This window comes from Molossus molossus, unplaced genomic scaffold (assembly GCF_014108415.1).
Source record: "Molossus molossus isolate mMolMol1 unplaced genomic scaffold, mMolMol1.p scaffold_m16_p_10, whole genome shotgun sequence".
In the NCBI taxonomy this organism is placed as follows: domain Eukaryota; kingdom Metazoa; phylum Chordata; class Mammalia; order Chiroptera; family Molossidae; genus Molossus; species Molossus molossus.
The window spans coordinates 69,211,434-69,235,951 of record NW_023425345.1 but is presented as its reverse complement, the minus strand read 5'-3'; the positions used below and the strand labels follow the sequence as shown (position 1 = coordinate 69,235,951).

Genomic DNA, 24,518 nt, shown 5'->3' with positions numbered 1-24,518 from the left:
CTTGAGTTTCTTGTTGAACATTCTTTATTTTCCAGACTATGTTTTTATTTTATTATGTTCAGTTTTCTGAAGTACTTTTTGTACATGAAAGTAGACAGTGGAATCAAAGACCCAATAATAGACAATTTACATTTTATGTAATATTGTATTAATGCAGTTATAGTATAATTTTATTACAATCGTTTGCCTGGGGCCCTAGTTACGTTAAAGAAAGGTGTGAATATATTGGATATGTTGAAAAAATCATTGTTTAAGAAGCAGCTAGCATAGTGGATAAGGTCATTAACTCAGGAACCAGACTACTTGGATTCAAATTTCAGCCGTACTTTGTAACTGTGATGTTTTGGGATAGGTTATTTTACCTTTCAATGAGTTATTTCCCTGTTTTGTTAAATAGGAACAATAATGCTACCTATCTCATGGGGTTATTAATGCCTGGAACATAAATGCTTTTAAAATGCTTTCTATCACTGTTATCTTCATTATGATCATTTCTTCCCCCTAAGACAAACTGACATTGTCCATGTCCTTTCTCATGAAGCAGCCATGTTTTAAACTAAAAATTTAAAGACCAAACTCTAAATAATTGGAACCAGGAAATTTACCTCTAAATTTGGAGTTGTGTTTAATGGCTAGAAAAAAAGTAAGTTGCAAAGTTCTGCTATCAAGTTACACAGAGTTGTGTTTGTTCTAAGTTGTGGTTCTAGTTACAGATTTAAGCCTTCTACAAACCCTATATTGAGAGGAGACCTGTGGGCTACTCTTGACTCTGCCATATACTTTCTGCTGACCTTGAACTGGTCATTTCCCTTATTAGGCATAATTTTCCTTAATATAAGAAGAAATTAATTGATTAGACTAATGGTAAAAGTTCACAATTATTTTATATATTTTGACTTAATATTTTAATCATTGTTTTTAACTGAATAGCTTACGTAATATGGATAAAGACAGTTTAGTTTTTATTTCATAATCCAAAAATACTTTAAGACTCAAATTTAAAGCTTTCAACTAGTTAATGATGCTAAAAATGAAGTGCTCACTAAGAGAACTTAAAAACCATGCACATTTTCAGTTTTCTGAGAAGGTTTTTGTCTCTGTTTTTATTTTCCATATAACTGATTACTTTGAAAATCACAAGATGTTAGATTTTAAATTTTATTTTATGCTACATATATACTGTGGTCTGTAAATGAAGTCCATCAGTCGTATTTCAGTAGTAGGAATGTTGCTTGGGATAGCAAGACTTAGGTTTCAGATGATACTAACATTTGAGGATCTTTTATATCAGAACATTTTAAAGTTTTTTAACATAATCAATACATATTCTAACACTATGTATACCATTCTCTGTAATGTTTCCCAGCTATTTTTGGTTTGCAAGCTGCTTTAGAAAGGCAATACGATTATAAAGAAAGTACAAGTAAAACCAAAATCAACTAGGAAAAAGGCTTTGGACATCACTGAAGGCTATCATAAGTAAATACTTTAAATGAGTACTTGTAGAAGACACATGGACTAGTGTGAATTCATACAATTAATGGTCTATGGACCTTACGTTAAAAATTACTAAGCACCATCCCAAATAATTGAAATGAAACATGTTCACACAAAAACTTGAACACTAATGTTCATAGCATCACTATCCTAATAGCCAAAAAATGAAAGCAATCCCAAAGTTCGTTGGCTTATGGACAATGTAAATGTGGTATATCTATATAGTGGACTATTCTACCATAAAAAGGAATAAAATATTGAGGCATGCTACAACATAGATGAATATTGAAAACATTATGCTAAGTGAAAGAAACCAGACACAAAAGGTCATATATGATCTCATTTATATGATATATCCAAAATAGGCACATACATCGAGATAAAAAATAGATTAATGGTTGCTAGAAGTGGGAGGAGGAAAGAGTGGGGAGTGACCACTAAAGGGTGGTCACTAGAATTAGAGGTGGTCATTGCATAACTTTGTGAATATACTAAAAAGCACTGAAGTATATACTTTAAAAGGTTGAATTTATGGTGTATGAACTATATCTCAATAAAAAAATTTAATGTACCATACAGAGAGTACTAACAAAAAATACAAATAATGCTTTATCAGTTTGAAAGCTCTTTTATTTCAAACAAAGATTAAAGGAATTTTTTTCTTTATTGATTTTAGAGAGAGGAAGGGAGAAGGAGAGAGAGAGAAACATTGATGAGGGAGAACATCAACTGGCTGCCTCCTGCATGCCCCTCACTGGGGATTTGGCCCACAACCTGGGCACATGCCCTGACCGAGAATCGAACCAGTGACCTCTTAGTGCATGGGTCGACACTCAACCACTGAGCCACACCAACCGGGCAAAAGGAATTTTTTTTAAAGCCACTGCAGTGCTCCCAAAACTTAGAGAATATAAGAATCTTATATGGCCCATTTGTACCTGCAGTATTGACCATTTCCCTTTATAATTTTTAGGTAAATCCTGTTAATCATCATTGTGTTTGAAAGCTCAACCAATGTTTTTTATATGCTCAAAATATCTAGTAAGGGTGCTACCTGTTAATTAAAATAAATGACCATTAGTTTGGGTTCTGAGATCAAATTATTCAACCTATGCACAACTAAATAATTTTCTGATTTTATTGATCATTAAGATTAGGAGAAGTGATATTAAGATAGCAGTTTTTAGCTTTGTATGCTACTCTCTTTCCCCCTTTTAAGATATTTTAAAAATATAGTTCAGTATTTCTGATATATGACCCCAATATATTAATATTATTAGTGTATGTTCCTAATAAGCTTTTTTTTTATTGGTAATCAGCCAGTTGGTATTTGTGTGTGTAAGTGTGTGTCTGTATTTTAATAACTGTAAGTAGATAAACCAAATAATACCATAAAATGCATAAATAGCCCTAAATACAAAACTATATACTATAAATCTGAATGTGATAACGCTATTTTTACATTTAAAACATAAAAGAGAAGAATTAAGGCTCGAATATCAAATAAGTCTAGGTTTAAATTGTGGCCTTGCCATTTATTAACAGTGTGTTTTGGTCATATTACTAGTCTTTCTAAGTGTCAGTTTCCTCTTCTGTCAATTATATACTACTACTACAGTGGTACTGTGGGAACATTGGAGATAATACAAAATAAAGTTAATGTTATCATAGTCATTAACATTCTATTCTCAGCTGTTTTTGCGTAATTAATATTTTATTGTTTCATAAGTATAATACCATTTTACTGCTTATTCTTAATAAGGACCACAGGATCTAAAATTCACTTTGGTTCTTTCAGAACTACCAATTTCTTCTGATCTTGCTGCAACAATTTTCTGCTTTAGAAAGTCTGAATCAGTCTTCTTCTTTTCAGATATTTTCTATCTTTTATGGTAAAGATTTTTAGTATATTGGATTTGTTACAAATTAATGATTAATGGATCGTCTCTGAGTGAATAATTCAGCAACTTGACCGGGGCTCTCTTAAATCACTGGCTACATAAGGGAATTTAGGTGTCTTCACAGTAGTCATTTTTGCTATAGCTACAGATGGTAATATCTTTACTTTTCCTTGTTTTTGCATTCCTAGTATTGAAAGAAGTTTAGTTCTGCAGATTTTATTTGGTTCAGGATTGGGTCAAGTATTTTTGTAGCTGGAATTTCATGTTTGTATTTAGTCATTTATACTAATGACTTTAATTAAAAATATTGTTCTTTTAAATAAATGGTAATGTCCCAACCTGGGTGAAAATATAATCTTTTTGTCATTTAAATACTGTTTATTTTCTATTTGTATTTCCAGAGAATATCTTACATTTAAAAATCAAGTGTTTTATATATTTATTTATTTTTTTTAGCATACCTCCAGATAACCTCTCTATTCAAGAATTTCAAAGAAATGAAAATATTGATGTTGAGGTGAGGAAGCTGTTTAAAACATTCTCCTGTAACCACTTGTGAAATCCACATAATAGAAATGTTGAAACTATAAAATTGCTAAAATAATAGGTTAAACTTGAACCAAAAGCATTAAAACTCTCATAAAGGTTAAAAGTTAATTTTTAAATGACTTTCTTATATTTGTTAGCTTTGTGCTGTGTTTATGGTTTCTGGATACTTAGGTGTGTCCATTTAATAATTTTAAATAGTAGTTGATTCAGTAAAATAAATCCATTAACCAGTAAGCATGTATTTAAGAGTTTACTGTACAGTTTTAACAAATCAGATGTTTATAGTTCAAATTAATCAGTGAGTTACTTAGATTTTTTCCATTTTTAACTAACCATAGATATGGCCTCTAGAATTCTTGAAGCAAATGACTTTTAGAGAATATATTTTGTTGACTATAAATGGAGTTTAAAGAAATAGTTTTTGGTTGTGTATTTTTTTGTTAGGGAATCTTTTTGTTTGTTTTGTTTGTCTTTAAGTAGGATGGGGAACTTTTAAGTAAATAAAATCAAATACTTTAAATTGTACATAAAAAGCATAAGCATCATCATATAGATACAAAATACTGCCTTTTGTTCAGTTACTATATTAAATCTCTTGTAAACTTCTTTTTCTTCAAAAGGCAAAAAATAGTACATTATAAATTTAAAATAAACTATTGAACAAAAATGAATTTACTTTTTACTTTCATAGCTCATTTTTATTTTCTAAAAGATGATATGAATCTTATTTTTAATCCTATTTTGGGTAGTTTATTCCAGGTTGGATAAATACCATATGCTAACTTTTTTTCTTGAGTACTATTTACATATGCCCTGTTGAAGATCAACATTTACTAAAAATGTTGCATAGTAAACAGTTTATAGTATTGACTACTTTGTGATAAATTTGTTCACTAAGATAGGTGGGAGACACAAACTGGTCATCCTCTATATTAACCTTAAAATATTTGTGTACTTCTAGTCAGGAAGATTCTTTAACTGATTTTTAAAAATACATTTAAAATTTTACCTTAGAAATTGTCATTTTAGTAGTTTTTTTCTAGAAAAAATAAAAAGCATTTGATTTTTTTTCTTTTGTTTTAGGTAGTTCAGCTTATCAGCACTGAGATACTACCTTATGCCAATTTTATTCCTAAGGAATTTGTTGGTCAGATAATGACCATGCTTAATAAGGGCTCAATACATTCTCAGTCATCTTCATTTACAGGTATGTTAATTTCAATGATTTTTTTTTAATGTTTGTAAGTATTGAAGTACTTTTGAAGAAGTTTAGTGTAAAAATGTTTACTCCTGTGATTGTAGTAAAGGTAAATGGGAGAATGGTAATGGAATTTTTGAGAATGTGATTTAGAGCATTAAGCTTTATGATGGGAAATTGTGGTAAATAATCTGTGAATTATATGCAATGAATTAAATTGCAAAACATTCAAGGAATCCACTTAAGTCTTGCAGGCTGACACAAGTTTCCGGTTTGGTGAAGTTATGGATTATTGGGAGGTAATAAGTGTGTATTCTACCACTTAGTAGTTGGTTAACTTCTCTAAGTTTGTGTTTTGTCATCTGTAAAATGAAGATATTAATACTAACCCCTCTGGACTATAAATTTCAGAGTTAGTCCATTAATAAAAAATAGATCCCTTGACATTAGGTTAAAAAACTAACATTGTCTGGGCCAGTTTGGCTCAGCAGTTGAGCGTCAGCCTGCGGACCAGATAGTCTTGGGTTTGGTTCCCGCTAGGGGCATGTACCATAAAAATAAATAAAAAATAAATTCAAAAACTAACTTTTACTGAATAATTACTGTGTGTAGGGTTTTATGCCGGAATATTAATCCCATTTCTCACAGTATTTCTGTGATGATAGGTTCCACCCTATTACAGAAGGGGAAATGGGTTTAAAAAGCTTGAAAAAATTGTCCACAATCTTAAGGCTGGAGGCCAAAATTCATCCTTAAAAAGAACTACATGCTTTTTTTTTCTCTTAATTTTTTTTTCTATCGATTTTAGAGAGAGAGGAAGGGAGGGGGGAGAGAGAGAGAAACATCGATGAGAGAGAACATTAATTGGCTGCCTCCTGCATGCCCCGCACTGAAGATTGGGCCCACAATCTGGGCATGTGCTCTGACCGAGAATTGAACCGGCGACCCCTTGGTGCATGGATCAATGCTCAACCACTGAGCCACACCGGCCGGGCCTACATGCTTCTTTTGATTATATCATGCTGCCTTATTGGGAGATGATGTATTAGTTGCTTTTTGCTATTATTTCTCTTTTCTAGACCTATGCTTAGGTGTAAAATGTAATTGTGGCATAATAATGTGATTTTTCTGTGAGATGATTAAAAATTATAAAGATGTGCCATGAATATCTATCCTTAATCCCCAGAATTTACCAGAGCCATGACTAACTTCTACTAAACTGTGTTGAACACTTTAAAGAGCACATATGGCCCTGGCCAGTTTGGCTCAGTGGTTGAGCATCAGCCTGCGGACCAGAGAGTCCTGGGTTCAGTTCCCGCTAGGGGCATGTACCACCAAAAAAAAAAAAAAAAAAGAAAGAAAAAGAGCACATATGTACACAGCTTGACCACTAGATGTCTTTTATATTGCTTACTTCACAAACTAGTTCTGTTTTCTAGCCCAGACAATTTTTAAAACTGATCAGGTAAAGTGCAGATTTAATACACATGAGAAACTCAGAGAAAAAATCTCAAAGTCTGTTTATCTTAATGTAGTCAACTTTTTATTATTGAGTGCATAAAAAATTAGATACATTTTTATAAAATACACATTAAGAACAGTATTTATAATTACTAGATGCAAATATTCTAGGCTAAATATGGACACTGAGTTACCATGTATACTTTTTTAGTAGTTTTCTGATGATGTCTCTTACCATTTATACTATTAAATGTACCTGATAAGGAAGGTACATGGACATTCTTCCAATGATGTAGGAAGTAAACTTCTGAGCTTTGACTTTGAGTGTTCTTTAAACACACACATACAGAGCCTTCCTTGCTAAACAAGACCAATCTGTAAACACAGGTTCCAGTAATCATATTTGGTCCCCTGCTCTTAAGTGTGATCTGACAGCCAAAGCTCACAGACATTTGAGGAAATCCTCCAGCATGAAAGAGAAAGACCAAGACAAATGAAACGGGACAAAAGAAATTGAGAGGAAAGAGATAATGCAAAGTCATAGAAAACATTTAAAAAGAAAAGCACAGTTAATATAATTAGGGTGCTCAAAGATAAAATACTTTACATTCATGAAATAAGAAAAATGTTATTAAAAGGGAACAATTAGAACATTAAAAGAGGTCATAGAAACTAAAAATGTGATAGCTGAAATAACAAGTTCAATGAAGGGTTGGAAGAAAACATTAATGAAATAAGGATGACAAAGATAAAAAAGAACATGAGAAGAAAGGAAGAAAATGAATAAAGGGGTCTATCATCTGACAATAGGTCTTCCATAAAGAGAACAGAGAAAAGCTAGGAGAGGAAATTCTTAAAGAAATAAATCTCTAAGTTAAAATGGTCATTCAGGACCTAGAACAGTGAAAGAAAAAGGACCCACAATAAGTCATGTCATGATATATCAAAACACTGGGAATAAAGAGAAGATCCTAAAAGATTTCAGAAAGAAAAGAAAAAAGTTCAACATAAAAGAGTTGTATCAAAATGACACTGGAATTCTCAGTAGCAACACTGGATGTTAAAAGACATTGAGGCAGTGGTTTCAGTGTTATAAATACGGTAGAAATGATTTTTAGCATGGAGTTTCATACCTAGGCCTACTATTGGCCAAGTATGAATGTAGAAAAGTAATTCTCAATTGTCAGCATGCGTTAAAATCAACCGAAGGGCAAGCCATTGCTGGGTTATACCTCCAGAGTTTCTGATTCAATAGGTCTGGGTTGGGACATGAGAACTTGAAATTCTAACAAGTTCTCTTGTGATGTGGATGCTGCTAGGAACCACACTTTCAGAACCACAGTAAAATGATGACATTTTCAGAAATGCAAGATCTCAAATTTTACTTCCCATTCACTCTTTCTTAGCTACTTCAGAATATACTTCATGAAAGCAAAGGAGTAAACCAAGAAAAGGGAAGGCATGAGATCTAGGAAGTAGGTTATAACACAAAAGAGTGTAAAAATAATTCACAGGGTGGTGGCAAAGACTGTTCCAGGATACAACTGGTGTCCAGCATGCTAGAAAGCAACTAGTTGAGACTGGAGCAGAATTCAGGCTCCAGGAAAGATGTTGCCAAGAAAAAGGACAATAAGAAGAAGAAGAGGAAAAAAGGAAGAAGAAAGAAAGAAAAAGAGAGAGAGAGGGAAGGAAGGAAGGAAGGAAGGAAGGAAGGAAGGAAGGAAGGAAGGAAGGAAGGAAGGAAGGAAGGAAGGAAGGAGGGAGGGGGAAGGGTGAAAGGGAAAGGGGAAAGGGGAGGGGAGGGGAGGGAAGGGAAAAGAAACAGCTCATTGTAAGTTTGACCATGTAGAATATTATTGAGAAATATTCTGTAGTGCTGTTGAAGGGTATAAAAAGACCAAGGCCAGAAAAATGTTGAGTAGAAGAGATGAAAGTGGACAGTCTTGCCTTGTTTTTGATCTTGCAAGGGGGAAAATTACATATATTAAGTTTGCTGGAGAGTTATTATTAAGGTGTAACTTTACCTTTTATTAACCATCAACAATTATTTTACAGAAGCAGAGATTGATATTCGTTTGAGAGAAGAATTTTCTAAAATGTGTTTTGAAACATTGCTCCAGTTTTCCTTCAGCAATAAAGTTACAACACCTCAAGAAGGCTACATCTCACGAATGGCACTCTCAGTGCTTTTAAAGAGGTCTCAAGATGTACTACATCGTTATATAGAGGATGAAAGATTAAGTGGTAAATGCCCTCTTCCAAGGTATATATTTTATTTTTTTAAAGAAGGAAATATACTATTAGAGTTATTTATAATTTTTTTTTTAAATCTGTAAACCAAGTGTTTTTATAAGTGATCTGAATTTCACCTGAGGCTATTTATAATTTTATTTCTTCTATACAATCTAAATGTAAGTTTTGCTGCTGATATATTGTTTTATTATGTAGTGCTTTTTCAGACTCCTTATGGAGGTTAATTAATGTATGATATACATACCAAAATACCTTTTTGAATTTGAAAAACAAAATTGAATTCTAAAATATACTTTTTCTCAAGGATTTCTGAATAAGGGCTTATGGATATACATGAGCACATGATTGTGGGTCTCTCTGGAGAGAAAATAATAAATGATACTCTAAGAACTTCCTAGTTTGTTTTACAGTTATTTCTAGATTTCTCTGTAAGTAAGCTAGCCATATCTTAGATCTTTTATCTAATTTGCTTAAGTCCTTGAACCAAAAATAATTTGCTTTGCATTCAGTCAAACTATAATGGTGGAAGGGGCTCTAGGCCTTTCTGCTAAGCCAGGGCTAATCAGAGTTGGGGTATATGATCAGAAGTCATCAAAAAATGCATTCATAAATTAGGGTTATATTGCCAATCTACTTTTTAATGTGGAACTTAGAGTTTATGGCAAAGCAAATGAAGCAAACGATAATATTGGAAGATAAAGGTATTAAAGTCAGGAAAGAAGAATATCACTGTGGGTCCCATTTTCTAAGGTGGTATCAGAGAGGTAAATATTAGCCGTAAATATTTGTGCACATTCTTATTTACTTACAGTAAATTTCTGAAGTTGGAATTGACCTGTCAAAAGATACAGACATTTTAGGAGCTTTTGATACGTATTACAAATTGCCTACCAGAGTTTTCTACCAATTTACATTCTCTGAGGAGTATATGAATGTCCTTTTCTTTGATTTTTAGCATTTTAAAATTATTTGCCGGTTTATCATTTATTTTCTTTTTAAAATTTGATGAATGAAAAATAGTCACATAGTAATTTGCTGTGCTGTTTTTGAATTATCAATTCTTATTAGTCATTGTATTTCTTTTAGGATTCAGTGTATTTTTAATTTCTAGGGCATAAAAATTATACCTCCCCATATTCAGATTTATGTACAAAAGCATTCCAAAGACAGGTATTAGTAACTTGGTTATAGTCATGATTGAAAATTGGTTTATTTGTTTATTAGATTATAACATGTTATTTGATTTAAAAAAATAAGTTTTTCTTCATTTTTTAATGTTTTTTGTTTATTGCTTTTAAATTGAGTTTTATTTATAGTTGTGCTGTGAAGTGTTATATCATACTAGGTTTGATGCAGTTACATTATTTTCTAAAAAGTTGCATTGCAATAGGATAAAATATTTCAGTGCTTACAAAGAGTGGCTTGAAATAGTACCCTGTCATAGTGTTAGGAAAGTTTTATCTAGAGAATGATAACACAGACTCATACCAAAATAGAGTTGGGGTGCTGTTTATACTATAGCAGAAGAACAGCATGATAAAATATGTGCCAGGAGGTAATAGTAATCTTTATTTTTATTTAATCTTTTGCAAATCCTTTTTAGTACTAGTTAAAAATAAAAAAATAAACCTTGGCAGAGAAGTTTTAAAAGCATATATTATAAAATTATTTAATTTTAAATACATGAAATGTCTTACAAATAAATTTAGATTTGCATGACTAGACTGTCTCCTTTTTTAAAATGATAACTAATGGTAAGAATAACTATATATCTTATTTGCACATTGAAGTACATGCTAATAAAATGATTTTTCTTTTATATGAATTTAAAACTAACATTAAATTTGCATTATATTCTTTTTTCCCCCCAAAGTCCATCTAGTTGCATAAATACAGTAAAAAACACACATGGCATATCTTAAAATGTTGATGGAAATAATTTTTAATTTCTTTTTTAGGCAACAAGTAACAGAAATCATATTTGTTTTAAAAGCAGTCAGTACTCTCATTGATTCACTTAAGAAAACTCAGCCTGAGAATGGTAAGTGCTTAGAAACGCAGTTATTCTAAACCCATAACATTTATGTTCTATTTGTGATATACTTTTGTATTATTATTAAGTTAACTGAATTTTAGGAACACAACAGCTATTAGACTTTCTTTTCTCTAGTCTTTATACAGCTAAGCATCAGCCCATTAAGATGTCAATTAAGTAAAATTAATTTATAATGTTTTCTTTATGTCAAAACAACTGGCTTACTTTTTTTTTTTATAAATTGGTTTGAATTCAGGGTGTTGCATGGACCCTGTTGAGAGAGAGAGGAAGGGAGAGAGAACCATTGTTCATATTTCATATATTTTTAATATAAAACATTGACTTTTTTAGGTGGGGGGAAGTTTCCATTCTACATTTATACTGATTTACTATAAAGATATAAACTGTATGAATCATTTTTATAGCCCTTTCTCATTTATTTCCCCTTTCTGTTACTCATTCCTATCCAATCTGTTCTTTACATTATAGCCAGAAATGATTTTTCCAAAAGTATATGTAACCATTTTTTCATCCTTGTAAAACAAAGCAAAAATATCTTTTTTATTTACCTGCTAAGTTTGTGAAGATACTGTCTGACTCTATTCTATTCATGCTTGATTTCCCACTACACCTCATGTGCCCTACTCTCCCACCAAATTAAAATTCTGTCTACTCAAGTAGTCCCAACCATTTGCTTATTTCATTATCCTGCCTACATCCACTTTATTCAAATACCACTCTACTTTTTTTAAAAAAAAACTATGTTTTTATTGATGTTTTAGAGAGGAAGGGGGAGAGAGAGAGAGAGAAGCATCGATGTGAGATACATCCATCGGCTGCCTCCTGCACACCCCCTACTGGGGATTGAGCCCACAACCGTGGGCAAGTGCCTTGATGGGAAATCTAACCGAGACTTCTCAGTCCGTGAGACGATGCTCAATCCACTGAGCAACACCAGCTAGGCAATACCTCTCCACTTTTAAGCTTGTTTTTTTGTTTTCTTTTTTATCCTCACCCGAGGATATTTTTCCATTTTTTGTACAGATAGAGTGGGAGGGAGAGAGAGGAAGGGAGAGAGAGAGAGAAACATCGACGTGAAGGGACACATCGAGTGGCTGCCACCCGCACGACCAACCAGGGCCGGGGACAAACTGCAACCGAAGTACATGCCCTTAGCGGGAACCGAACCCGGGTCTCTCCGGACCGCAGGCCGATGCTCTAACCGCTGAGCCAAACTGGCCAGGGCTTAAGCCTGTTTTTAATCCTTAAAGATAAATTATTTCTCTTTTTGTTCAATTCCTAGCTCTATTTTGTGTACCTTTGTCTTAACACACCTTATTTGTATTACAATTATACATGTACATGACACAATCTCCTTATTTTTTAATTAATTTATTTTTTTATCCTCACCCGAGGACATTTTTCCATTTTTTGTTCAGACAGAGCGGGAGGGGGAGAGAGGGAGAGAGAGAGAGAGAAACATCGACATGAAAGGGACACATTGAGTGGCTACCACCTGCAAAACCAACCAGGGCTGGAGACAAACTGCAACCAAGGTATGTGCCCTTAGCAGGAACCGAACCCAGGTCTCTTTGGACCGCAGGCCAACACTCCAACCACTGAGCCAAACCGGCCAGGGCAGTCCCCTTAAATTATAAAGTTCTTAAGAGGCTTTTTGGACCTTGTTTTGTTCTATTTTGAATCCTTTACAACATTGCTACTCAAGGTCTGGTTTGTTGGACCAGCCACTAATCTTAAGAGTTTGTTACTGCCAGGCCGGTGTGGCTTAGTGGATTAAGCATCATCCCATGGACTGAGAGTTCCGGGTTTGATTCCTCGTCAGGCCACATGCCTGGGTTGTGGGTCCATCCCCAGAAGGGGGCATGCAGGAGACAGCTGATCAATGTATCTCTCTCACGTCAATGGTTCTCTCTCCCTTCCTCTCTCTCTCAAATATCTCAATAATAATAAAAAATTAAAATAAAACATTTAAAAAAAAGAGTTTGTTACTGATCTCCAGAACAAGGTAAAGAGCTGGCACCAGAATATAAGTCACTGTTTCACTAAACACACTGGTTCAGCTGATATCTTTTGTCCAACCAGACTTTGTTAAATAAGGAAGTGTGTTGGTTTACATTCTGGCACCTTCACTGACTGGCACTTTAAGCAGCATTTCTTTTAATACCCAAGAAAAAAAGAAGTTCCTAATAAATGAGTCACAGGATATGTGTTCCTGTCAGTTTATAATTAAAATAAATATACGTTTTTCTGTTTTCAAATCTACCCATTGGTACTTTGGCCTAGAAAGAGTGAATATTATATGAAATCTTAAGAGGCAATAGACTTACATTTATTCAATCCAAAGGGAAGGGGTGGAATTTCTAAGAAAAACTTGGAGCAATAATGTCCTGAATTTATCCCATCAAGTTCAAATTTGAGTTCTTGTAAAAAAAATATTCTGGTTGATTTTTCAGGAAGGGAAACCATGCATTGACTTTCTAGAGATCAGTCAGTAAAATCTTTATTAGATCACAGGGTAGAATTTGAGTCTTAAAAATACTTAAGACATAAACAAAATTCTCTATTTCCCACTTTATTGCTATAGATATATTACATATACCTGTATATTTCAGTGTATAGTACTTGCATTCTTTTGTATGCTCTTTAGACAGCTGTCAAGAATTTAATGAGAATTTATATAAAGGAAAAAAAGGAAAGGAAGACTCAGCAACTTTTTTTTTTTTTTAAACAAAGCCAATGGGCCATAGATAGCGCAGTGTAGTTTTTAATGTAAAAAATTGTTTAAGAGAGTTTGAATTATGCCTCTAGACATATGAAGTGAAATTTAATTTAAATGTAACCATAAATAATGATGATGATATAACATATTTAAAAGGTATGATAAACTTCATTAAGAAACAGAATAAAAGAAGATAACTTAGAAAAAGCTAGGCCTTCTCAGCAAAAATATGTTGGACTGCTCATGGTCCAAAATTAATTCAGGAGGATGGCTACCGGGTTTGGAACTAGTGTATACTCAACATCTGCTTAGCATATTGGTTATTTGTTTTAGGGTTTTCTAGTGGGAGAAGAGGCATTTATTTTTTGGACTTATTTTTAGTTTGGGAAAACTTCATTTTTATCATTTTACTTGATCTTTATTTAGAAATTTGAATAGATAGTAAACATCCATATTGCTCAAAAATACAAAAAGATATATACAGGGTGGGGCAAAAGTAGGTCTACAGTTTGTATGGAGAAGAATGCAATAATTAAATAATAATATAAGAATAGCAGCTGGGTGGGGTTGAATCTCCGAGGGAGGGGCTGCTTCTCCCCAGAGTAAAAAAAAAAAGAATAAACTCTGTTTTGGGTTACTTACAACTGTATACCTACTTTTGCCCCACCCTGTATATAGAGGGAAAAGTTTTAAGATCTTTTTCCTATTCTGTATCTGCCCAGTTCTTACCTCAACGTAGGAAACCATTTTTATTAGTTTTCAGATCCTTCCATAAGTTTATTATGTAAATACAAAATATAGACTTCAATATGCTTCCAGTGTTGAACACAAATTAATGTGCCCTATATTATGCCTACTATTCTGAATACTTTTTTTCTACTTCATACAGTATCAGGAATCTTTTATATCACTCATATAGCTTTTTCATTTTTTTGATATTTAAGTCGAAAGTGCCCACCAATATCTGTGGTGAGTTATTTAAAAAATATTTTGATATGCCTGGCCAGTGTGGTTCAGTGGTTGAGCATCAGCCCCATGCACCAGGAGGTTACCATTTGATTCCTGGTCAGAGCACATGCCCAGGTTGTGGGCCCAATCCCCAGTGTGGGGCATGCAGGAGGTGGCTAATTGATGTTCTTTCTCATCAGTGTTTCTCTCCCTCTCTGTTCTTCTCTCTCTAAAATCAATAAAGAAAACATTTTTTAAAACATATTTTGATGTTATCTTAAATGATGTATTTTTTTTATTTTTCTGTAATAAACCATCAGGGCAATCCAGATAGGTTTCAATTTATACAATCATTTTCCCCCTCAATTTTTAAATTGTGTAAAATTTATAAATTTATCATCTAATCCATTATTAAGTGTACAGTTCATTCATAATGTTGTGCAACCATCACCACTATCCATCTCCATAACTCTTTTCATCATGTAACTGAAACTCTGTACTCATTAAACAGTAACTCCCTATTCACTGTTCTTCTCAGCACCTGGCAGTGACCAGTTTACTTTCTGTCTCAATGATTTTAACTACTCTGAATGTCTCATATAAGTTGAATTTTATGGGTTTTGTTTTTTTGTGTGTGACTGGCTTATGTCACTTAGCATAATGTCATCAGGCTTCATCTATATTATAGTATATTTCAGAATTTCCTTCCTTTTAAGGCTGAATAATCTGTGTGTGTGTGTGTGTACATACACCACATTTTCTTTATCCATTGACCCATTGGTGGACATTTGGTTTGCTTCCATATTTTAGCTATTGTGAATAGTGCTGCTATGAACATGTATGTACAGATATCTCTTTGAGACCCTGCTTTCAATTCTTTTGGGTAAATATATACATATACATATGTATATATATATATACCCAGAAGTGGAATTGCTAGATCATATGGTAGTTCTATTTTTTATTTTTTATTTATTTTATTTTTTTATCCTCACCCGAGGACATTTTTCCATTTTTTGCACAGATAGAGTGGGAGGGAGAGAGAGAGAGAGAGAGAAATATCGACGTGAAAGGGACACATCGAGTGGCTGCCACCCGCATGACCCAACCAGGGCCGGGGACAAACTGCAACCGAGGTACATGCCCTTAGCAGGAACCGAACCCGGGTCTCTCCGGACCGCAGGCTGACGCTCCAACCGCTGAGCCAAACCGGCCAGGGCCTATTTTTTATTTTTTGAGGGACCACTATATTTTCCACAGCAGCTGTACCATTTGATATTTCCACCAGTAGTGAACACAAGGATTCCAGTTTCTCAACATTCTTACCAACACTTTTTTTTTCTGTTTTTTTCATACCATTCTAATGAGTATGAGGTGATAGGTATCTCATTATAGTTTTGATTTGCATTTCCTTGTTGATCAGTGATGTTGAACATCTGTTTATGTGCTTTATTGGCCATTTGTGTATTTCCTTTGGAGAAATGTCTGTTCAAGTCCTTGCCCATTTTTAAATTGGATTATTTGTGTTTTTGTTGTTGTTATTGAAGCCTCTTTTTCTGCACCTTTGTGATCAAAAGCAGCCATCAGAGCACAGATCCCTGATATTTGGAGGATAGGGTCCCTTTTGCCCACCTTGGCCTCCTGCAAGCTATGCACAAGGTGCTCCAGGATCTCGTGCGCAACTGCCTACCACAAGGCTAGGGGTGAGGGCTGGGTAGCAGCTACTGTGCCAAGAGTTGAAACTGACCAAAATTAACTGCCGTATACTGTCCAAGTCTTCTTCCTCTGAGTTTCATTCATAATAGTGGCATCAAATAGATCCTGCCAGTGCAATTATTGTTTAGGTAGACAGACAGATTTCTGGTACCTCCTATTCTATCACTTCCCCACAATCCATTCTGTGCAGTCTTTTGTTAAATGACAGTGGAAAGTTTCACAAAAGACACCTAAAGCAGACTGTTTAAAACTTCTTAGCCTTGCCCTAGCTGGTTTGGCTCAGTGGTTGGAGTGTGGGCCTGCCGACCAGAGAGTCCCAGGTTCAGTTCCCGCTAGGGGCACGTACAAAAAAAAAAAAAAAAAATGAAATGTTAGCCCTGGCCTGTTTGGCTCAGCAGTTAGAGCATCGGCCTGCAGTCCAGAGAGACCGGGTTTGGTTCCAGCTAAGGACATGTACCTCAGTTACAGTTTGTCCCCGGCCCTGGTTGGGTTGTGCAGGAGGCAGCCACTTGATGTGTTCCTTTCACGTCGATGTTTCTCTCTCTCTTTCTCTCTCTTCTCTCTCCTTCCCACTCTATCTGAACAAAAAATAGAAAAATGTCCTCAGGTGAGGATTAAAAAAATAAATAAAAATAAAATAAAACTTCTTAGCCCTGGCTGGTTTGGCTCAGCAGTTAGAGGGTTGACCCACGGACTGATGGGTCATGGGTTTGATTCCTGGTCAAGGGCATATACCTGGGTTGCAGTTCGATCCTCAGCCCTGGTCGGAGTCTTGCAGGACCAACCAATTGATGTGCCTCTCTCACATCAATGTTTTTCTCTCTCTCTCCCTCCCTGTCTTCTGCTCTATCTAAAAATCAATGGAAAAATACCTTTAGGTGAAGATTAACAAAAATAAATAAAATAAAACTTCTTAGACCAGTGTTTTTTAAATGTCTTTGTTTTCTATTAAGCAGCAAACTTCTTTTTACAAATGAAATCTGATATGGATGCCCAACATATGAAACAGATAAAAGCAGACCAGCTTTGGCCTGATATTCCCTCCCTCATCAATACCCATCAGTCACACTCCCCTTTTCTTCGCACCCCTACCCCTGTTTGTGTGGAGAAAGGATTAAATGAACAAGTCAGCATTTCCCAGGATATGTACTAAGGAATGAATATTAATGATAATGAATAGATGTCAGTAGATATTGAATGGAAAAAATTTTGGTAATCAAATTAACTTTGGAAACCCTGGATTAGATAAACCTGTTCTTTTATTACAAACCTTTAATAAATTTATGTGAATTATGAATCCCCGAAAAGAAAGATAATATATGCAACATTTGCCAAACTTACTTGACCATGAATTTCTTTTTTAAGAAGTAACTTTGAGAACACTAGTTTAAGAAACTCATTCCTTTATTCTATAGCAGAAGCTGAGATAAAGAGAAATTATATGACTTGATTAGGGATACCCAGCATTACCTTATTTCAGAAGGGTTGTTATGTACTCATTAAATTGGAGTGAAAAATAAAATCAAAGCTCCGTAAGCATAGTATAGTATTCTTTCTTTTATACTGTACTACGTCCCAGACTTAAAGGTTGTTTCACAAAGTGTCATATGCATTACTATCTAAGAAAAATCTGTCAGCAGGTTTTATTGTGTTACATATTCTCAACAATATACACATTACTTATAAGAAAATAGAAATGCAATATGTGATCTCAGATTATAAGGAAATTACAAAGTAATTGGGATATGACACTTTTGTCCATTTACTAAATATCACTCAGCTGTACTAGTTGTTCATGATAGTCCCTCCCCAGTACAGTTTAAATCTAATGATATACATCAAAGATTGTCATACAGTACAAGAACGAATATACGTGTGGTAGTTTAAAATTAAATTCAATATCAAGGATATTACAGAGAAAATAACTTAATATATTTATATTTTTAGCACACAGCTGCATAAAATTTGAACTGTTTTCTAATTGTTCTTGAAATGTACACTATATTCTCTGGAAGTTGTATGGAAAATGACTAGAGTTTTGAAATATTTTAAGTTACTAGAGTTAGCTTCCAAGGCTTTCACAAATTGCAGTATCATTTAAAATATACTTTATTAGCCCTGGCCGGTTTGGCTCAATGGTTAGAGCATCGGCCTGTGGACCAGAGGGTCCCAGGTTTGGTTCCCGCTAAGGGCACGTACCTCGAATGCAGTTTGTCCCTGGCCCTGGTTGGGGTCGTGTGGGTGGCAACCACTCGATGTGTCTCTCTCACATCGATGTTTCTCTCTTTCTCCCTTCCTCTCTCTCCTTCCTGCACTATCTGAAGATAAATGCAAAAAATAAAAATTAAAAAATAAATAAATAAATAAAATATACTTTATTAAATTTGTTGGTATTGATATCTGCACACTGACCATATATTTTTCCCTCAAACCCTACTAAATATTACAGGATATCTTCAAGGATTGAAAAAGATTGTGGAATCTCAATATATTTTGAAATTTTTTTCTTTGCATTGTATTTAAATGATTGTGTTTACATTAATTGGATAATCTCTGCTATTTAAATCCACCCTTTTTTGAGGTTTTATACTTTTTGCTTTACAGTTGATGGAAATACCTGGGCACAAGTAATTGCCTTATACCCAACTTTAGTAGAATGCATCACCTGCTCATCTTCAGAAGTCTGCTCTGCACTTAAAGAGGCACTAGTTCCCTTTAAGGATTTCATGCAGCCACCAGCATCCAAAGTTCAAAATGGAGAATCTTGACCAGCTACAATAAATTTAAAGAAGAAAGATGTGTAAAGAATGTTTGCTCCTCAGTGAGTCTTCTGTTAGAAGACATTTCTTACTACAGATAATTCTTGGCAGCTGTTGTTGGCCTTCTTTAAATTGTACTTACCTGAGTTCAAATAGTTCGTATTACAAGCTTACACGTCAGCAAAGGCTCCTGAGTGAGTATCAGTGCAAGCCTTTAATAAATTAGACTGATTAGAGAGATGGTTAATACTACAACATACCTGCTACCATATCTTCAATTGGTGATTTAAAAGTGAGCTTATGTACAGTTTGTGGTGTATGTGTTAATGATGTACTTTTTAAAAAGAAAGAGAAGATATTTCAGATTTCTTAGGCTGGTGTTTTTGCACCCTTTTTCAAGTACAAAAGTGTACTAAAATTTTATGCAAGATGGTACTGTAACATTCCATATTATCTATAACCAGCCTTTGTAAACAAAAGGAACTGATATACTTGTATGTATAATAAATGGTTACCATTCTGTATAAAATAGTTGCATTTATTATTTAAAATTTTAAAAAGACTGATAATGTTAAATGCTTGATGCTGTATTTATTATTAATATAAAATTGTTTGCTTACATTTTTACTTATAATTTGCCTTCTTACGCAGCAGATACGCTCACCATATAATCATGCATTTAGCTTAATGATTATTTTAAATTTAGTTGCTAGTGACTATTAAATGTCTGACCAGAAAGGTCATGTGAACACAGCAGCAAATAGTTTATGATTTGCTGATTCTGCAACTTTGAAGTATAGGTTATTAACTTAATACATTGAGATATATTGTAGCACCATGACTCTATCATACCTCATTTCTTTAAATATCTTTCTCAGCTTTCACATAAGTCTGTCTGTTTTTATATTTGCTGTCTGGATTTTAAAGACTTTGGTATTTTATATTTCTACTGATTTTTCCCCCCACTAACTAACAACATTTATTACTGCCTTTGAATTATGACCCAGGCAAAATGATTTCAGATTTCCTAAAATTTTGTCTCAAAGGTTTTATTCATTTCAGTGCTTTGTTTTGTAATATCTTCTCAAGAAGAAAAATAACTATGCTAACCCTCAAATATAAAACGTGTGTATTCTAAAACAATGAGAAGTGTATTTTTGGAGATAGAGAAGCATTTAGAAGTACAGTAAACTTTCTGTCATGGAGAAAAATGCTAATCTTGTTTCACTTCCCTCTCCTTGTGAAGAAATGCTGCTGAGCATATTACCTTAACTCTTCCTTAAAAAACGGAGTGACCTAGCTTACTGTGTTTTTTATTTTATGGATTATGCTATTATATTTTTCTTCTGAGTTAAATTTTCATAATCATGTGAAGACTCAAGGATGTTTAAAACAATTATTTTTCATAAGAAATCATAATGGTCTCTATTATTTCAGTGTGCTGGAAGGCCTTAGATTTTTTTTTTTTTTATTTGAGGGAGAGGAAAGGAGAAGGAGAGAGAGAAACACCGATGAGGGAGAACATCGATTGGTCGCCTCCTGCATGCCCCTCACTGGGGATCAGGCCCACAACCTGGGCATGTGCCATGACTGGGAATCCAACTGGCGACCTCTGGGTGCATGGATGGATGCTCAACCACTGAGCCACACCAGCTGGGCAAAGGCCTTCGATTTAAATAGAATTTATAAGTTTCAGCCTCTCCAGCATATTTATAAAATGACAAGAATGAATGAGATAAAATTGCAAGGTTTTTATAAATGTGTAATTATTTAATTTGCACTGTTATCTGTAAATGTGGTTGGATTTTTTTTTTTTTTTGAGGAAATAGTATTTTTTTACATGAATTACTGAATTTCTATTTTATAATTTCATATGAAATTAAGGTAAAATATGGCATTTTCTAGATTCTATCTTCGGCATTTTCCTTAAAGAAAATTGGTAAAAATATTTGTTCAAGCTGTATATTTAGTTTACTTTCTATATTTGGATATGTTAAATCGGGAATTAGAAAAATCTGCATATCTCTGATAAAGCATTGAAATAGAATAACAAGAGTAGTATACCAGCTCAGTAACATGTTAAAAATATTGCCAAGAATTTACATGAAGTGAAAATACATCTGTTCTTGAGAAATAACAGATCAATTGCAATTAGAATTATATTCTAGTGAAAGTTAAATATGAGTCAAAGGTATGTACATATATTTATATAAAGTGAGTAGTTTTACTAATATTGTATTAGCTTTCAATATCAGGACCATACCCTACAAATCAAAACACAAATCTGATGATTGTGTAAATATCAGTTAATATAGTAATCAGTGGCAGTCTTACTGATAAGCAAAGTAGGCCACCCCCTTGGTGGTATAATTTGACAGGTTTTTCCTCCCAGACTATCTCTTACCACCCCCAAGAGCCACTACTAGTAATTCATTCCCTTGAGTCAAGCATTCTTCTAGGCTACATTTTCTAAAATATCTTGATCCCTGGGAGGTTTAACACATTGCCCTTGTCTTGTTGGTATGAATTGAGTTCTTTAGTGACTGGAAGAAATGGGCTATGTGAGATTACTGCATGCCAGGAGATTCAAATAGGAAGCTGCCAAAGCTCAGATCATCTTGCAGGACAATTAAGACTGTGATTAGCCATGAAATAGTTGTAATAATGTCCTTTGGGATACATATTATAATTATGAGTTTTAATCCTCACATAATCACTTTTTGTCACTGACAGTGCCTATCTTATATATATATATATATTGCTGGACAACAGACATCTGCCAACAATTGGATTAAAACCCTTTCTGACTATTTTTTCCATTATAAAGGAAACAAGCTAATTTTAACTTGGAGTAGCTTACCTTTTAGTTTCCTATAACTCTACCACTGCCAAAAAGGAAAAGAGTAGGTCAGTTTGAAGTGTCTTATTTAGTATTTCTTTATAACTAGTGTTAAGGTTTTGTTAGTTTTGCTATATATGTTTGTAACATTTACTCATTAGGAGCTGTTAGGTGCCAAAAGAAAAAGAAAATGCATAAAAGTCTGCCTTAGAGAGAACCACTTTTCACTTGCTTTCATTTTTAATAAGCTATATTGTTTCTTATCTCTTTTTCTCCTGTATGATTATTGATTCAACTCTTGCTATATTCCTTAAATTATATGTTACACCAGAAGGAAGAGGTGAACAATTAAGCATATATGTTTTATTCTGAAGAATACCATACAGTTAATTCTATAATAGGCTAATAACAACTACATTATTTGCCCTTTTTCAACATAACTTGAAAGTATTTCATTTATTGTTACAATTTGGTACTACCGGTTCCAGGACACCAATTGGCCAGAGGGTCAGTTGAGAAACTGAGGATGAAACAGCATAAATTATTGAAGTGTTAGAAAACAACTTAAAAATATTAATGAGGTTGTCATTATTACACTCATGTTAATGAAGGACAGTGTAGTTATCATATAATGACTGAGGTATTTTTCTCAAATGTAGAATAATTAAGATGGGCAACCAGATCCTCGAAACAACTGCTGCTGTAGGTGAAGGCTGTCTGGCAAAGGCAGAATACTTTCAGGAACCCATCTACCTGCCGTTGCTATAGAAATTAATAGTGGAGATTTAGAAGACCCTGAATGGATTGATGTCCAGGCCAAGAGTATTGTGAATTTCTTTCTTTTTTTTTTTAATAGAAAATTACCACAGATATGGACAAAGATGGTCTCCTGAAAGCATTGCCAACAGCCTAGTATGTTCTTTAGATTACTACTTAATAGGTTTGGCATTTTGGCAGATACACTGATCTTGTGTAAATTGTCACCTTTTAACTATGCTTAGTGTTGTTACGGTGCATTTATCTACATTATAAGAGTCGATTTTGCTTTTATTTTTTTATTACCATTCATAGAATGAATGAATAGGAGTTCATAACACTTGGTGTGTTACCTATTTATATATTATTGGGAAAGCAGTTTTTAATAGAATCACTTGAATTAAAATTTTTGTGTCTCTGGCAAGTAGACTAGTGCTTTCTATTTGAATGAAAAGTATATCTAGATTGGGCAAGAAACTTACAATGTCTTTGTATCTTAATTTATATAAAAATGACTTCAGAGGAGTTAAATATCAACTTCTTGCATATCTAGTAATTTTGAATGCACCGGCAGTGTTGGCTGTTTTTAAAGAAGCATGCAGTCAGTCCTTTTGTGAATATAAATATTCTTACTCATCTTGACTAATTGTGCAGCGAGGAGTAGAGACTTTGCCTCTGTTTAACTTTAGGATGTTGACTTTTCATAGCTTTTATTTTCTAATCTTTAAAACAGACGACAATGAGTTCTCACAAATTCTTTAGAGAAAAAAATACAGAACTTGAATTCAGAGTTGATTTCATGATATTCTTAAGGTAACTATTCAAATTGTTTGATAAATTTATTATTATATCCTAATTGAGACCATTGAGTATATATGTTTCTCCCTTTTGCTCCTGCATGAGTTTCTTCCCTTAAAAAAAAAAAAAATTCTACATTTATTCTTGTTTTTAGTTCCCCCCAATTTTTCTCTTTTTCATCTTTCATTTTCTCCCTCTTCTCTTCCAGCTCTTCCTCTAATTTCACCTCAGGAGATACCACTTGTTGGTAGAACCACTGCCAACTGTCTTTCTATTAAATGAGACTCTGGAAATACCTTCTACTTGTGCCACTATTGCTTTTTTGCAAAGGTGAAGTCTCCCTGTCATTTCAAAATAGTTGAACAAGTTAAAGTAATTTTTTGAAAAGATTTGTTATAGAGGGAGAGGGAGAGAGAGAAACATGGATCCGCTGCCTCCAGCGGGGCAGGAATGGAGCCCACAACCCAGGCATACGCCCTGATCAGGGACTAAACTAGCAACCTTTCAGTGCACAGGACGATGCCCAGCCAACTGAGCCACACTGGCCAGGGCCAAGTTAAAGAAATTTGTGACTAGAGCTCCAACTACCTTTCTGATTCCACAAGATTCAGCAGTGAGGATGCTCACAAAATGAGATTGCTATAAATATGAATTCAGCAGCTAAACTTGGAATAATCATGTCTTTTCTGTTATGTGGCTAGAGATCATAGCACTTTTCTCAAGAGGGAGTCTTTTACATTAGGGTTTTTTGGTTTTTTTTTTTTTGTCTTTTGTTTGGTTTTGGAGGCAGATGCTTTGAGTATTTTAGATGTATGGTATTTAAATAGGAGGACATGACATAGCATATTGCCAATGTATTTCAGCTGTTTCTGGTTTTCTGTTACAAAGCAGTATTTTTTTTTTACAGAAAACCTAGAATGTTATAGTACTCTCATCAGGTCTTTCCAAGTGTATTTGCTAACCATGTGCTTACAGTGATACACAGGTTAGTAAATTACACTGTGGGATAAGAAAAAGAAAATTAGTGTACCCTTCACATTTTTATAAGTTTGGTGCATTTTATTTTAT

The 24,518-nt window shown here is 33.9% G+C and overlaps 1 protein-coding gene across 5 annotated transcripts in view; it reads left to right on the top strand.

Moving 5' to 3' along the window:
• Positions 1-23,736, top strand: part of MON2 (MON2 homolog, regulator of endosome-to-Golgi trafficking) — a 131,904-nt gene extending 108,168 nt beyond the window's left edge. For 2 of the 5 annotated variants that reach the window (XM_036250784.1, XM_036250785.1), the window contains 5 exons: positions 3,855-3,915; positions 5,031-5,154; positions 8,662-8,869; positions 10,818-10,900; positions 18,903-19,521. In XM_036250784.1, coding sequence (XP_036106677.1) covers positions 3,855-3,915; positions 5,031-5,154; positions 8,662-8,869; positions 10,818-10,900; positions 18,903-19,066 — 640 coding nt within the window. In that variant the 3' untranslated portion in view covers positions 19,067-19,521. Of the gene's footprint in view, positions 1-3,854; positions 3,916-5,030; positions 5,155-8,661; positions 8,870-10,817; positions 10,901-18,902; positions 19,587-23,658 lie in introns of those variants that run through there. The other 3 variants (XR_004958264.1, XM_036250782.1, XM_036250783.1) reach the window with 3 other exon arrangements.
• The last annotated feature ends 782 nt before the right edge of the window (positions 23,737-24,518 follow it).